Genomic DNA, 15,764 nt, shown 5'->3' on the forward strand with positions numbered 1-15,764 from the left:
CATTCTGCGCGCTTCACTTGCGGAGCTCGGCGAGGAGGATGTGGCTCGGTGAGGGAAGCTGGTTTGATATCTAACTAAACATCTATGTATCAGGAAAACAAACGGCCGTGTCCGTGCGGGACTCGACGTGTAGTTGACACTCGGCGGTGAGTCGCGTTCGCAGCCAGCGACAAGACGCGACGTGCTATTTCCGCGTCTGACGACTGACTGGATGATCAAATGTTAAAACTCTGGAGGGAAGTTTTGATCCAGCGACGACTGTTTCTGAGGTTCTGCCGCGGAACGTGAGGTTAAAAGTACCCGTTAAAAGGCGGTTTTGCTTCAGAAGCGTGAGAGGTGATACGCGCGGCGAAACTGATACATGGTCCACTTCAGCTGAGTGTAGCGTTGTCTTCCTGCTGCCGCGATATATAACTCTAAATTACAACGATTCTATCCATTAATGAATGAGTTGTTTATCCTGCCATTTATGTTTATGATCTAAACCTCGAGAATTTATGTTCCACGATAAGAACGTCGGCAATTTTACAAATACTTCAAATACCACCTATGTCATGATGATGAAATAGATCATATTTTCCATAAATCATGTGAAGACAAAGAGTAATACTGCCGTAGAGCAGCAGGTGAGTGGACACAAAGAGGCAAAGGTAAACATGGCAAACCATATACAACAATTGCATCATGTTCTAATGTTATTTTTAGGTCACTGGAGTCCAAAAACTGGAACATATTCTGTCGTCATCACAAGGAGTTTGAGACAAGTCTGCGATTCATTGAAGCACTGACAAAAAACCCCCACTAGTCATGTGTATTCACAATGAACCCTGTGTTCTCCAGTGTAACCATAACAAATCATTCAACACTGTCGGGTGTTAGCAGATAGAACTTGATGTTTCACTTTGTACTGCCTTCTTCCATTCATCCAGCCCAGAAATGGCTTGTAAAGTCTATCTCTATTAATACACTGAACCAGCCAGATATCAAAAGTGCACGCCCTGGGATTGGTCTGCTGTTTATCTTACAAGTCAACACCTTCATTTGACAATACAACACGAAAGATGGCAGTGATCTGTGTGTTGACACTGAATTGAATTATGTCAAAGATGTTGAAAACACTTTATTTTATAAGAAGAAATACATATATTAAGACAGGATTAAATAATGTTTTCACACCGAAATAAGGTAATAAAATAAGATAAGGAACCTTCAAGAAATGAAATTTGCCTTCTGAACTAGTCACAATAATCTGCACCTTAGTAAGTTTATATTACTAAGAAAACAACCATCTGCATTTCTACTATTCTCTACTCCCGCGAGTTGACCTTTGACCCCTCAGATAAGACATTGTCAAAGCTGAGATCATCATGTTGATGTGCTTTTCTCATGACTGAGTTGTGTTCGCAGAGGTTAAAGTACTCTGAAGACAGCAGGCGAGAGCGTCGACCTGGTCTGTCCAACATGGATCACAAGCTGGTGTTCACCACACTAGAGTCTGTCTGCGAGGCCAACATTTCAGCTCTAAGTGGAGCCGCCGGCGATTTGCCGTCCGGGGCTGTCGCCAAGCGCTTGGTCACTTGTCTGAAAGAGATTCAGCAGCACGGCAGGGCGCTGGAGCCGGTGGTGGCCGGCCTCTCCCTGGTGTTTCATCACTATGACTTCGACGAACAAACGCCGGGGAATGGTTACCGCACTCTGGTCAAGGTAGGGAAGCTGCTCTCTGCTGCTTATTGTCCGACTGTCTCCAATCCTCATTCAATGTAGCTCATAAAATCCAGATTTTGTGTTGTTTTGCAACTGATACTCCAATAAACGTGTTCTAAAACTCACTATTACACAATTGTTACTTCTACGACTGGTACTCATGGACATGCCTTTACCAGAATTGCAGCAAATTTTGCCACTAAAACTGCCACAAACGTCACTTATTCTCCTTCATTCTATAGTTCAAAACTCTTCAAACTAACTACTCTTCAAAACTAGCATGAAGTTGGTTTCAATAGCCTCTACTTCTCATCCTACTCCCACCACCAGTGGTACCGCAACCATGGCGAAACTGCCATTGCGACCTCCACTTGTTGGTGGAATCTCCACTTTTTGTCATCCCGCCCTCACAATGAACCATCTCTACTCTCTTTGGATTTTCAGGTGCTGCTGTCTTGCCTTCTCCACATCATCCAGAAGGGGCGCTACATTGCGTCCAATCACACTGGTGCCTTCTTCCGGGGCGACCATAATGCGTGCGAGCTGGAGGCGTACTGCAGCGCCCTCTGCCAGCTGCGTGCGCTGCTCTACCTGGCGCAGCGACTCATCAACGACAACGCCTGCGGCCAGCTCTACTCCCTAGAAGACGGCGAGCTGAGTCGCAAGTTGGTGCAGGAGTACAGCTCCATGCACAAGGGATGTTTCTACGGCAGATGCTTGGGCTTTCAGGTCAGCGAACCGTGAACTTAAACTGTAAAGTATTCTGGCGATACTATAGTTAATAAAAACACATTCCAATTTTGCTGTTTTTAATGTTAATACTTACTTTAATACTGCTTTTTGACATGGATTCTTGCCTCTGCAGTTCTCTCCATCGCTTCGGCCGTTTCTCCAAACTGTAGTTATCAGCATGATATCGTACGGCGAGACGTACGGTAAACAACAGTCGGGCCTCGGTGAGTCTTAACCCCACAACCCTCCCTGACTTCAGGGTTGTATTCATTGCTCCCCAACATTAAGGCCAACAGCAGACAACAATTTTGTTGGTTGGATAATTCGTACAGCACATTATTTGGTACTGTTTGTTTTGGTACTAACAATGTACTACCAGTAAATGTGAAGAAATGGGGATGAACTTTGCTGGTCAACTACTTCTTCTTCTACGTCTTGTATTTGTCTTGTGTCGCTGCTGGCTCTACTTCACTCTTCAATTGATTTATGTTCATTTTTATACGCATGTTTTAACAATGTCTTTTCTTGTGACATTTAAACAGAGCTGCGTACTATGTGCTATGTTTAAGGATCATGATGCCTGGAGCTTGCTTAACTTGAGTGTGTGTCGAGTCTGATGACATGGCCGACATTTTCATTATAAATGACACTTTCGATCAACGTTTTTAAAACAGACTTTACCGACCTTGTGAGTTCAATCTGACCTTGAAAATATGCCGAGTGACAGACTCATGGTGGGAGTCTTTTATACACCGGTTGTTGATGACATCACGGCAGTGGTGGTTTACAGTTGTCAACATAGAAGAGCTCCACGCCTGTGCACTAGCAGTATAGCCGATTCATTGTTTGCAAGTTCCTGGACTCGGCTGAAAGGATTCATGCCAAAAGCAAAACAGTAGGGTGGTTGAGTTCAGTTCTCCTGTCACCATGGAGAAAGAGGAACCTCAGAGGTTTCCGCTCAGCTGGGTTCAGGATGTAGGCAGCTGTTTCAGAGCGCAGGGGTGAAGGTCAGAAGTGGTTTCTGGGGTCATTTATTTGTAACGCTACTCATTTTCTTTGCTTCTGATTTCAACTTCCGCCCCTTCCCCTCCAGGTCTGGCTGCTCTCTCTCTCCTCACGTCGGGAAAATACCTCATTGACCCGGAGCTGCGTGGCACAGAGTTCGAACGCATCACGCAGAACTTGGACATGCAATTCTGGAAGTCCTTCTGGAACCTCACCGAGTCTGGGCTAATGACAGTAGGCAGGGTCACGTGTTCTCTCTTCACTGTTGTTTGTTTGGTCACCTGTGTCTTTGACTGCTGGCCCGTGTGTTTGCTTCCAGGGCTTCAGCAGAATTACCTCAAACCCAGTGGAAGTCAACCTGACCCTGACCATCCCTCCGGTCACCCTGTCCCTCCCTCTGGCCTCAGACCCCAGCGTGTCTGCTGCTGTGTCTCCCCCTGTCGCTCACTGGGGCCCGGGGCCGGTCCATGTTCGTCTCATCTCGTGTCGGGTTCGGGAAGGACAGGTGAGGCCGGTGTTGACACTCAGCAACTGTGCCGGCTATTGATCTGTGGTGTTTTTGGCTGTGCTTGAGTGGGACTGTTTTAATCTGTGTACAGTGACAGTCCATGAATTTAAGACACCATTACAATCTTACCTTACAATTTCCTTCTATTATCCATAGTAAAGAGGACAAAAAATTGAAAAGTCAAAAAACATCCACCTTTGTTTTGAGTTTTAATGTTTGTTTTAGGTTCAAGCTGAGGATGAAAGGTCTTAAATTACCGATTGTCCCACAGTCTTTCAGCACACACACAAGCTGTGAGGCCCCTGGATCTGACTCAATCTTATATGAGGTCTTCTGCTTTGAATTAACCAGTCAGTATAGTGGCCTCACCGACCTGAGGATGAGGGTTTTGGAGAAGAAGGCCCAGCTACCTGGTTGAGTTGTTACAGTAGTGTGTGCTCGCCTCAGAGATAAAGCCGTGCAAGTCTGACACACTCGAGAAACCGGCTGTTCTTCATGTGAGAGAGCTTCTTCTGCCTCCTCCCTGCCCAACTCACCTTTATTTACGGTAATACTGATAAAAATGGTGTCCCTCTGTCGAGTAAAATATCTTGTGTTTTGGGGAAAAAAATAGGTGAAACCAAAATAGGTGTCCAGAATTTAAGATATAAACAGACAGAATGGTGCTGAGCGAAATTTGCCTGAAAATAAATGTGTATATGGTCTCGCTCTGGTCTAGAACCAGGTCTCTGAAATTGACTTGAAATGACTCTACGATCTGGAGGTAGAGCAGCTGTTGAAGGGATCAACTGAGAACTTGTACTGGATCAAACAAATTGTCTGCATTGTGTTTTTAGATCTTTTAGATTTCTTTTCAGATTTTCTAAAATACCTCTCTGTCCCTTTCCCAGGACAGCGAGGAGCTGTTGTCCTTCTCTCGCACTGACCCTCCGTCTATATCCTCCTCTCAACTCCCCTGGGTGCACAAGCAAGCTCGCTCGCCGTGGCTGCTCATCCACTTCCACGGAGGAGGATTCGTGGCTCAGACATCCAAGTCTCACGAGGTTGGGTTCGCCGTGGGTCTGTGCTTCGAACTGAAATCTCACCAGAAGCGTCTTGTGGTGCAGAACTACCTGAGGAGCTGGTCGAAGGAACTGGACGTCCCTGTTCTCTCCGTGGACTATTCTCTGTCGCCGGAAGCTCCGTTTCCCAGAGCTCTGGAGGAGTGTTTCTACGCCTACTGCTGGGCTCTTAGCAACTGCCACATGCTGGGTGAGTGTTCCCGCCTGACTACTTCATCACGGAAAGTATCTGAAGTTATCTAGAAATATGAGCAAATGTATTTATTTATTCAATATCTACTCCTGTCTCTGGCCCAGGTTCCACTGCGGAGCGGGTGTGTTTGGCGGGCGACAGCGCCGGAGGAAACCTCTGCATCACAGTCTCCATGAAGGCCCTCTGTAACGGCATCAGGGTTCCTGACGGCATCATGGCCGCCTATCCCGCAACCTTGCTCACCACTGATGCCTCGCCCTCCCGGCTCCTCACACTCATCGACCCGCTGTTGCCGTTGGGTGTTCTCACAAAGTGTATTAACGCCTATGCTGGTGAGTGTGTTTTCTTCATCGCACTTGTCCGACCAGTTTCTAGTTCCAGTGCTTTAGCGCTTCAAAAGAAGCTGAAAGAACTTCTATCCCAGTCTCAAACATCAAGCCAGACTTTTTGTCTTCTGTTTGCCAAGTGAAAATCACACTGTAATAATTCTCAGCGAGGCATGCAAATGAGCGTTTTCCTAAGCTTCTACCTTGGTGTACTCCAGGTACGGAGTCACAGCGGGACCAGCCGGTCCTCAGCACCAGCACCCTGCGCTCCATGGGCCGAGACACGGCCATGCTGCTCAGCGACCTCACCCAGGGAGCCTCCAACTGGATCCACTCCTTCCTGGACCCGACGCGAGCCAGCGGAGCGGCGCGTCCTCTCTCGTCGACGCGGAGATGGACCGAAGCGTCGCAGAATTCCAGCGTCACCTCGGCTGAAAATGAGGAAGACTTCGTGGATTACCCGGAGGACTTCAAGCCTTTGCGATCAGAGTGTTGGGCGTCGGTTAACCCCACAGCCTGCCCCATCATCAAGAACCCATTTGTGTCGCCGCTGCTGGCTCCCAACAACCTGCTGAAGGGTCTGCCGCCTGTGCACATCGTGGTAAGAGGTTGATTCAATTCAGTGCAGTTCTGACAGTATCTGCAGGACATCAGTCTTCAAGGGTGATGTTTCACAAGACAGAAATGCAGCTTTAGTTTTGGTGGTTTTTCAGTTTATCTCTGACACAGTTGCCACAGTTACTTTGAAAAGTAATCCGACTACTGATTACCGATTACTCCCTCAAAAAGTAACTTAGTTACTTTACTGATTACATGAATTTAAAAGTAACTAAGTTAGATTAAAAGTTACTTGTCAAGTTACATTTGGCAGCCGACTACAGCTCTCATTGGCTGAACAATATCTTTTATGTCAATTTTGAGGTTGGAGTGGGGATCCAGCATTTTTCCATGTTTGGGGTAAAAAAAATTCTGCACGATCTCAGTTATACAAATGTACAGTCAATGTTTTACTTTGACACACTCCAACACGTTGGAACAAGCAACATATATGAAAAGCAAAACAAAGTGACATATTGCCATTTATATAATAAAATGTAGGGAATGCCCCATTATTTGTATTATTATTTTACTTTTTTGCTTTTTTTTTTAACTACAGGGAAAAAGTTAAGTAAGTCTCAGTGTGTCACGTCTCCTGTTGGCCATTTGGAGGCAGTAGTTACACTTAAGTGGCTGCTGTTACTGGCCTCCACACTCCGTCGTGCCGGATGATCATTTTATTTCCGACTTTTGAGAGAAAGTGCAACATCAATACATCACACCAGTACCGTTTCTTCTTGCACCAAAGAAAAATAATCGATAAAAGTCTAAAAAACTATCATAAGCGTGGTTTAACTTGACCTATCAAGAGGACTTTTAAAAACAGTCTGCACTTTCGACACATTTGCAAGGTGATTTCTGCGCGTTGGTGGACCCTGCAGGGTGAATACTGTCATCTATAGCAGACACTAATTCAAAGTAGTGGCTGTATTTTCAGCTGGAAACGTGCATCTCTCTCCTTACGCCTGTGTTATTTACTGCCGTGTAGCCAGCAGCTTGACGGGTGAGCTGCCCACGTGTTGAAACTGTGACTGGTGTGTCCTGCACATGATGTCATGCCCAAATACGCGGTTGTAGAAAGCAAATGTTAACATTTTGCTTCCGGACAACGGCAACAATTGTAACTGACGGTGACTTAGATAAGTAACTTTAATTTGATTATTTTGTTTTACCCGTTACTGAGAAAGGTTGTGATATACAAGTAACACGTTACTAAGTAACTAAAGTACTACAGTAAGTAAGCACTAAGTACTAAAGTACTGGCATCACTGATCTCTGAATGCAGGTACCCCACTCGGAAATAAACACTCATCTGAAACTTGCCACTTCCCATTTAATTCTTAACATTCTTGTTTTAGGTGGAAAAAAGATTCTTTTGTACTTGAAATAAGATAAAAATGTTTGTTGTTCAGACATGATTTATATTCCTTCTGGTGTCCCGACTTATTTATTTCAGTTGTCGCTTGTATTTCATTGTCAGCGAGGAGCGTCCATTGATTGTCGGTGGCTTCCGTGTTCACACAGGCCTCAGCGCTGGACGCGCTACTGGACGACTCGGTGATGTTTGCCAAGAAGCTGAGGAGCATGGGTCAGCCTGTGAGTCTGACGGTGGTGGAGGGCCTGCCGCACGGATTCCTCAGCCTGTCGCAGCTCTCCAGGGAGACGGAGTTCGCTACGGAGGTCTGCCTGGAGCGGATGAGGGACATCTTCAGGAACCCACCAGCCTCGCGACAGAAACACACCTAAGTTGTCGTTGTTTCTTCAGGTGGTCGAAGAAAGGAAGGACAGTTAAGGTTTACTCATCCGGGTGAGGTGCTTTGCGTTCGAGGTAGCTTTGTCGCTGTTGTTTACAAGATACTGTATTGAGTCTAGCAAACACGTTTAGATCCATTGTTTTGGAGAGATGGCTTTTGTCAGTTTGAACACCCCAAATGATTTGGCATCATAAAACTAGAAGGACATAGAGAGTGCAGACCTCTGCCAAGCCGCTCGCTCTCTCCTAACAACATGCTTTGACATTCCTTTTATCTATATAATTAGATACCTTTCCGGCATTTGAAATCGTATTGATGTCACATACAGTATATATAGACTGAGTGGAAAAGTTTTGTATTACTTATACGGAATTTGCGGGAAATTTTATGTGCAATAACAGATCCAATGCTATTTTCCCGTCTATCTTGTCTGCTATTTTAAACAGAAAGGTTTCATAAATCTGCTTGTATTCTCGGTTGCAGACAACTTTTCTGACTTTATCTAAATCCAACATGTGTGAGGTTGTGTGCCTTGAAACTGCACTGTTATTGTCGTCATGTTCTTCAGGGTGGTCAAATGTTTACACCAAGAGGCCTTCATTTCATATCTGTTGATGTGGATGTCACTGTGCAACAAAAGGATTCTGCAAATATTCTGACATTTTAAAGTTAATGGGACTGAAAGAAGTCTTCTCCTCTTGTCTCTTTATTGTCCTCTGGTTATTGCCAAGTTAGAGAGGAAGACGCTGAGGTTATTATTAGGAATAGCTCGAGACAACGGCCGTAAGTTATGGAGGCGGGTGGTTTGGACATGTGGAGAGGAGAGACAGTGTTGGACCAAGAATGTTGGAGATGACAAAGAGAAGGTCCGTGGATGAATCAGGACCTGAAGGTGTGATCAGAGGGTGGATAAAACAGGTGAAGGCGCTGTGGCGACACATACTGGCATGGCCTCGGGTGATACTACAAGATCCAGCACTGACCTCAGTTGTTCACGAATAACGGACCTGCCTTTCGCCTCAAACCTGGGCTGATCGAATGAAATCGAACTGACTGTGTGTCAGTGACTGTGAAAGACAGCGATGCATCAGCTCTTTTAGCAATATACCGCCAGTACACTGCGCATTTCACAAAGATGGGTCACTAAATGAGTGTAATAACGTTATTTTCCCCTTCTCTGCGATATGTGACCATCAGACTCAAAAGATATATAGCTAGTTTTACTTAAGTTTCAAATGAAAACAAGTATTACATTTTCCATTGAAGTGGATCCGTCGTCACCTCAACGCTTGGGACTTGAAAGTTGGTAAATGTTTTTGTGATGCGCCAGCCGGCCAGCAGGGGGCTCTACAACACTCTACAATGAACTGGCACTTGAGCCCAGAAGCCACAAAGAAGACGAGACGCAGAAGAAGGCGACCATGTCGATGTAAAAACCAAACACATAAGAGACGTTTTATTTTATGCGGAATCATCTAACAACACGGAGTACAACGCGTTCAAACCACACCCAACAAGCCAGGTTGCGTAACACCATTGTTAGGTGAGTCGCGGCTTCTTCTAGTGACACCTGCAGTCCGAGCTAATGCTGCTAAGCTATTGTTGTCGTTACGCTTGTTTTGCTGTCGCCTCCAAACACGGCGAGCTTGTGTGCTACTGGCGTAAACTTCCAAAACAACGGTTCCAGCTGATTCTGAAGTGCAGCTTGCTCGCATTAGTTTAGCTTCAGGCCGGTGTTTTTGTTGACAAACACGGAGTCTGCGCCGTATAGCTTCACTGGATTGTCAAGTAATCCAGTGCGTATTATTGTGTTCGAAACATCATCTGAGCAAGTGAAGCGAATTGACCGAGCATATAGAATGTAAAGTTGAAATTAAAATCACCGTTAAGTCGACGTTATTATTTCTTTTCAATCGTTTTATGTTTCTATTATTGTTATTAATTGAATAACAACGGCAGGAAAACAAAACCAACGACCTGCTAATCTCACTCGTGATATGATTCATGAACAGCTTAATAAGCAAATACAATATTGAATTGGAAATGTAAGGGAAATTACAAACATATATATAAAAAAAATTATTGAAGTAATTAATACTGTCGATGTTTTTATATCGTGCTTTTGACGTCGTAACGTCGATGGCAAGGAGCATGTTGAAAGATTGGCCCTAGTAAAACTGTAAATAAATAAGAAGAGACAACATAACTGTTAAAGCGATAAGGGCTTGACCATATAGTGGATAAATGGAGGTGGCTTGTGTTAATCCACTTTTGCCAAAGTTTAGTCTCCGACTGCTGGCTAACAGTTGCATTGCACGCGGTGTGATTCTGTTGCTCAAGACTGCATGAAGTGAAACCTATAAATGCTCATCAACAGTACCAATCCTGCTGCAAGCAGAACAGGTGTCGCCATGTTTTTTCTGTCTGTGGTACAAGGAACTCCTTTAACAGGAAGTGAGAGTCTGAACAGAGTGAGAAAACATCTCTGTGGTTCGTATCAGAATATATGTCGTGGGCATCCTTCATCACAGTCTTTTCCCTTCTTGCTATTGGAAAACTTGTTGAAAGTGTTAATCTGTGTGAGCCTTGTTTGACATGCTTTACATGCTGATCCATTTAAACCTTTAAAAATCCATACTGTGAATTACAGATGATTTTGCACCTGCGCTTCAATACATTTCTGAATTCATTTGAGCCACGCTGGGTGTGTTCAGCTGGATTCAAGGCATGTGAACAAAGTGGTAGAACAGCCAAGTCGACTATAACTAGGTTATTGAATTTTTCGGTTCTGGCATGTTAGGTTCATGTAAATGAAAGGAGACGATCCTGGGAAATCAAGGTTAGTTTCCGACGATCGGCTTAACACACTCCAAAGGTAGGTGACCTCTCAAAATCCAGGACCAACCTAAAAATAAAGGATTTATATAGATTGATCTATTGATTTAAAACCAAGGAAGTCCTGAATCTCAAATCCAGTCGTGGTGGAGTGAAACTAGAAGCGATGACATCCGACTTCCTATTTAGTGCTAATATATTTGTGTTCACAGTTTATCATGAGTCCGACAGGAATTGTTTTCCATGATTTCTGATGAGGAAAATGGTTATAGTGCTCAAACGTTTTGTAATGAGAATTTTGGTACAGTTAAATTTGAGTTTTCGAGGTCCTCCAGTTTGACACACCTAAATCAATTAACTCAAAATATTTTTGTCATCTTCCAGTTTGCTGTGTAAATCGCAGCGACACCGACTCAACAGGAAGAGGAGGTCCACTCGCTGGATGAGAGAGCAAATACAGACCAGTACGGAGTGGAACGAGTTTTTCAGTTTTGGATTAAATACCCCTGTTTTTTGCCGAGGACCAAAGGTTTTTGAAGAAGACTATTTCATGACGGAAATATTGATCCACGCCACTAAGTTAAAACTGAGATCGCATTCAAGTTATAGTTCAGCTTCAGACAGCTGAAGTTCTATTTCAGGACTGGACTGCTTTAGTTCTTGGTCACGTATAATTTTCTATATCGTGATCGAGGAAATAATTGTAAATATATTCAGCTTCCTCTTCTTTTTGAAGAGTTGTGTATAGAGACTTTTTTTGGGAGGGGTTTATGTCAGGCAATCGATCTGCACTTACATGTGTATATGTAAATAATTTAATAGTTTCTTCTGATCTTGAAGGACTCCTAACAAAAATATTCTTTATCAGAGGCTTCTAACCTTTTATGTTTAAAGGGAGATTTTGACAGGGCAAAAACAGTAGAAAAATAAAAAAGTAACTGTTTTTGAAATGGCAACAACGCGGAACGAAACCACGGGCCCGGCTGTGATGGCGCTGAGCAAACAGAACGGGCAGCTCAGGGGACTAACCAAACCAGCATCAGTCCAGCCAGCCCCTCCGACGCAAGGCAACGATCTCAAAGAGGCTGGCTCTTCTCAAGAAGTCGGGGTCAAGTTTGTGGAAGACTGGAAGAAGAGCCTGCAGCTGCCGCCCAAAGACAACCGGATCAAAACCTCTGTGAGTCCGGGACAGGGTTATAGTCTCCTGTCTATTCATTTATTTCATTTGTTTATTACAAGAAATTTCATGCAACCTCATATTAATTCATTTATCTCTCTTTTATCTAAAAATGTGTGTGTACACAATAATAAAATCAAACATGGAATATTCAAGAACAGAAACATGTATAGGAAGACCTGCCTTTTATTATGAGTCGATGTATTTCTCATTGCATACTTTAGTTTTTCTCATTGATATTTCTGCTGTTATTGAGTGACAATCATTATCATATTGTTACATCTGTTGTCCTCTGCTGCTCCAAGAAGACTGTATACTTGATGACCAACCTCTCCACAGTATAAAGTTCATAAATTGATGTTAAGAGTATGTAAAATATTTCTCTTTTATGTTCCACTCTTCGTAATGGCTTGAACCGACTGTGCTCTCCAGGATGTGACGGCCACAAAGGGGAATGAATTTGAAGATTACTGTCTTAAACGAGAGCTCCTGATGGGCATTTTTGAGATGGGCTGGGAGAAACCGTCGCCCATCCAGGTATGGCTTCCATCTTTCCTGGCCATTTGACTTACTCTCCTTAAGTGGGGTCTCCTGAATAAGCACTTTCAACTCGGTAACGTTGGGTTTGTGGTAGCATCTCCCCAGTACTGGCACCATGGAGACCATAAGACTCTGGTCACGACGCTGGCGTAAGCATGATCACAATGTAATGATCTATTGCGTTATTCTGAACTAGTTTCAGTTTCAATTTCTCATTATTACAAGCACAAATTGGCAACGTCAAAACTATTTGATTGAAAACAACTTCCTTAACTTCCAACTATAACCTTCTGAGTGTTGGAGTGCACCTCACACTGTTGTGAAAAAAATGAGGAGCTAAGTGTTGGAGTCTGCGTCCGACTCTGTGAGAACATGTTTTTTTTTTGCTGACACCATTACAGCAAAAATGTCATTTTTTTAATCAGTTTCAGCCTTATTGTGAAGTTTGCTCCTCATACTTGGCTCAATAATCAAATGCTCCTCCTTTGACAGGAGGAAAGCATTCCAATCGCCCTGTCTGGGCGAGACATCCTGGCGAGGGCCAAGAACGGAACAGGGAAGAGTGGCGCCTATCTCATCCCCATGCTGGAGCGGATTGACCTGAAAAAAGACCACATACAAGGTGAGGTCATCTCGAGGACGTCAGAAGATCTGGCCTCCAAATGTGACGCTAAACAGATATCATTTGATGTTCTGGATTAGCCATGGTCATGGTGCCCACCCGGGAGTTGGCTCTGCAGGTGAGCCAGATATGCATCCAGCTCAGCAAACATCTGGGAGGAGTCAAAGTCATGGCCACCACTGGAGGCACCAATCTGAGGGACGACATCATGCGCTTGGACGACATTGGTATGAGTCGGTTTCCACAGCAGTGTTCGATGACCCGTCCTCCACCTGACACGACTAATTCTGCGTCCTGTTTCGCACCTCAGTGCACGTGGTCATCGCCACACCAGGCAGGATCTTGGACTTGATCCGAAAAGGCGTGGCAGTGGTTGATAAAGTCCAGGTGATCGTGATGGACGAGGTACAGTGCCCCTGAAATATTACAGGGAACATTCTCAGTGAATAATACGTTGATGGTTCCCTCTCAGGCCGACAAGCTGCTGTCTCAGGACTTTCTTGTCCTCATCGAGGACATCATCAGCTACCTGGCCAAGAACAGACAGATCCTGCTCTACTCTGCAACCTTCCCCATCAGCGTGCAGAAGTTCATGGTGAGCGGACTCTTTCGTTTCTCCACAACTCAGCCGAAAGCGCTGGCCGGGCGCCACTTGGCACGCCCCGCCACGCAATGCAGCTCAAGCTGTTCTCCTTCTTTGGCCAGTTTCTGTTCTGTGGTTTTGGCCTGCAGCTCCTGGTCTGACTGGAGTTCTGCTCTCTCTGTGTCCCACTGTAGACCAAGCATCTCGAGAAGCCCTACGAGATCAACCTGATGGAGGAGCTGACTCTCAAAGGCATCTCGCAGTTTTACGCTTACGTCCCCGAAAAACAGAAGGTTCACTGCCTCAACACACTGTTCTCCAAGGTAACTGCAGGTGTTTCCAAGGGCAGTTTAACACCCAAAAAGAATCTGTGTTCTGTTTCTGGATTTTTAAAATACTGTATTTAAGCCACAGGGGATGACCTTTAAACTTTGCTAGTTAGAATCTAGTGTGTCTTTGTATAGAGATTGTAACAATGTTTAACTCCCATTCTGTGTGCTGCAGCTCCAAATCAACCAGTCCATCATCTTCTGTAACTCCACCCAGAGAGTAGAACTGCTGGCCAAGAAGATCTCTCAGCTGGGCTACTCCTGCTTCTACATCCATGCCAAGATGATGCAGGTCGGCTCAAAGCTTGCAGCCAAACACCTCTGTGGCATGATGGATGACTGATGCATCTCTTACAGGAATATAGAAACCGCGTGTTCCACGACTTCAGGAACGGACTCTGCAGGAACTTGGTCTGCACTGGTGAGTTCCTCGTCCTCTTCTGTTGAGTTGCTCCTCTCTTTGTTCTGCTCAACTCTTCTGTGGTGGAACAGATCTCTTCACCCGAGGCATCGACATCCAGGCGGTCAACGTGGTCATCAACTTCGATTTCCCAAAGAATGCTGAAACGTACCTCCATCGCATCGGAAGGTCAGGTATGTCATCGGCCCAGACTTGAGCTCAACAGGAAGTGGCCTGATCTCTGAGGCCCGGCAAGGTGTCTGTTGTCCTCCGCAGAGTACAAAAGCGTCCTGACGGAGAGGTTTCTGAGAATATATTATGTATCTATATATATACAGCAGATGATGTACAGCTGAAAATGATGTAGTACACATTCTTTGCCTGTAGGTGACGTAGTAATAGACCTAGAACAGGGGTCACCAACCTTTCAGCAACAGCGAGCGGCTCCAAATGCACTGAGTGAAGGGGCTGCCGTCGGTTCAGTACACACTTCAGTACACATGATATATGATGGATGATAAATGATATTCCTCACAAGTGCTCATTGCTGAGTTTTCACAATGAACAGTCACATAAACCTAATAAAATGGTTATTAAATGCAATTTTATTATTATTATTATTATTATTATAAAAAATATGACCTGACCTAGAAAAGAGGCCTAAGACATAAGCTTAAAAGAAGACATGCTGTATACACACACCACAACAACAGCTACACAAACAATTGAAAGTGTGCCACTATTTCCAATAATCTCAACATCTGTGGCGGAACACGCTCCGCTCTATAGTCAGCCATTGTTGTTGCAAAGGGATGACTTTCGGGGTGAAAGGTTGGAGAGGGGTGGGGCTATGACATTGTTTTTAAAACCATTGAGGTGCGTGGCTGTTTGTAAACCAAATGTGCTCTGACTCGAGCACCGTCACCACGTGGACGGCCCCTCACTCTGCTCCCCTTCCCTGCTCTGCTCAGGGCGGTTCGGTCACCTGGGCTTGGCCATCAACCTGATCACGTCGGAGGACCGCTTCAACCTGAAGGTGGTCCAGGACCAGCTGGTCACCGACATCAAGCCCATTCCCAGCAGCATCGACAAGAGTCTCTACGTGGCCGAGTTCTGCCAGAGCAGCAGCGAGTGGCAGGAGGAGGAGAAGCAGCAGGACGGAACAGCGACACCATCTGGTGAGCCTGAGTGTCTTTCACTCACTGGTTTGAGCGTCAACAAGAAGCAAAACACTGATGTGTTTCTTTGTTCCTTCCAGCCACACAGTAGGACTTCTGCAGCATCAGCAGTTTTTAGAGCTCCACTTGGTCCCTCTCCATTACTCAGCGTCTGTCATTGTCCGTGTTGTGAGGTAACTGTTTTGCACCACACTCACTCTGTCGGGATGAAGTCCAACTC

At 45.0% G+C, this 15,764-nt stretch overlaps 2 protein-coding genes across 3 annotated transcripts in view; both read left to right on the forward strand.

Annotated features, from left to right (window-relative positions):
* lipea (lipase, hormone-sensitive a) lies at positions 1-8,553 on the forward strand. Of its 2 annotated transcripts, XM_053862125.1 has the most exons (11): positions 1-48; positions 1,408-1,704; positions 2,149-2,433; positions 2,570-2,660; positions 3,530-3,675; positions 3,761-3,946; positions 4,840-4,992; positions 5,056-5,200; positions 5,308-5,535; positions 5,748-6,130; positions 7,651-8,553. In XM_053862125.1, exons 2-11 carry the CDS (start codon positions 1,462-1,464, stop codon positions 7,870-7,872), a joined length of 2,082 nt encoding a protein of 693 aa, XP_053718100.1. In that variant the 5' UTR covers positions 1-48; positions 1,408-1,461; the 3' UTR covers positions 7,873-8,553. The 2 variants fall into 2 exon arrangements, with proteins under 2 accessions (XP_053718100.1, XP_053718099.1); XM_053862124.1 differs by having other exon boundaries at positions 30-1,704.
* Positions 8,554-9,253: 700 nt separating this feature from the next.
* The window catches only part of LOC128757791 (probable ATP-dependent RNA helicase ddx6), a 9,028-nt gene continuing 2,517 nt past the window's right edge, over positions 9,254-15,764 (forward strand). The window contains exons 1-13 of the mRNA XM_053863321.1: positions 9,254-9,423; positions 11,100-11,892; positions 12,325-12,429; positions 12,925-13,054; positions 13,135-13,281; positions 13,365-13,459; positions 13,527-13,649; positions 13,832-13,960; positions 14,142-14,258; positions 14,324-14,387; positions 14,459-14,560; positions 15,338-15,544; positions 15,625-15,764. The exon at positions 15,625-15,764 is cut by the window's right edge and continues 2,517 nt beyond it. Of these exons, the coding sequence (XP_053719296.1) occupies positions 11,665-11,892; positions 12,325-12,429; positions 12,925-13,054; positions 13,135-13,281; positions 13,365-13,459; positions 13,527-13,649; positions 13,832-13,960; positions 14,142-14,258; positions 14,324-14,387; positions 14,459-14,560; positions 15,338-15,544; positions 15,625-15,635 (1,458 nt within the window). The 5' untranslated portion in view covers positions 9,254-9,423; positions 11,100-11,664 and the 3' untranslated portion in view covers positions 15,636-15,764. The remainder of the gene's footprint in view (positions 9,424-11,099; positions 11,893-12,324; positions 12,430-12,924; positions 13,055-13,134; positions 13,282-13,364; positions 13,460-13,526; positions 13,650-13,831; positions 13,961-14,141; positions 14,259-14,323; positions 14,388-14,458; positions 14,561-15,337; positions 15,545-15,624) is intronic.

Source organism: Synchiropus splendidus, chromosome 4, assembly GCF_027744825.2.
Source record: "Synchiropus splendidus isolate RoL2022-P1 chromosome 4, RoL_Sspl_1.0, whole genome shotgun sequence".
NCBI classification, from domain to species: Eukaryota; Metazoa; Chordata; class Actinopteri; order Syngnathiformes; family Callionymidae; genus Synchiropus; species Synchiropus splendidus.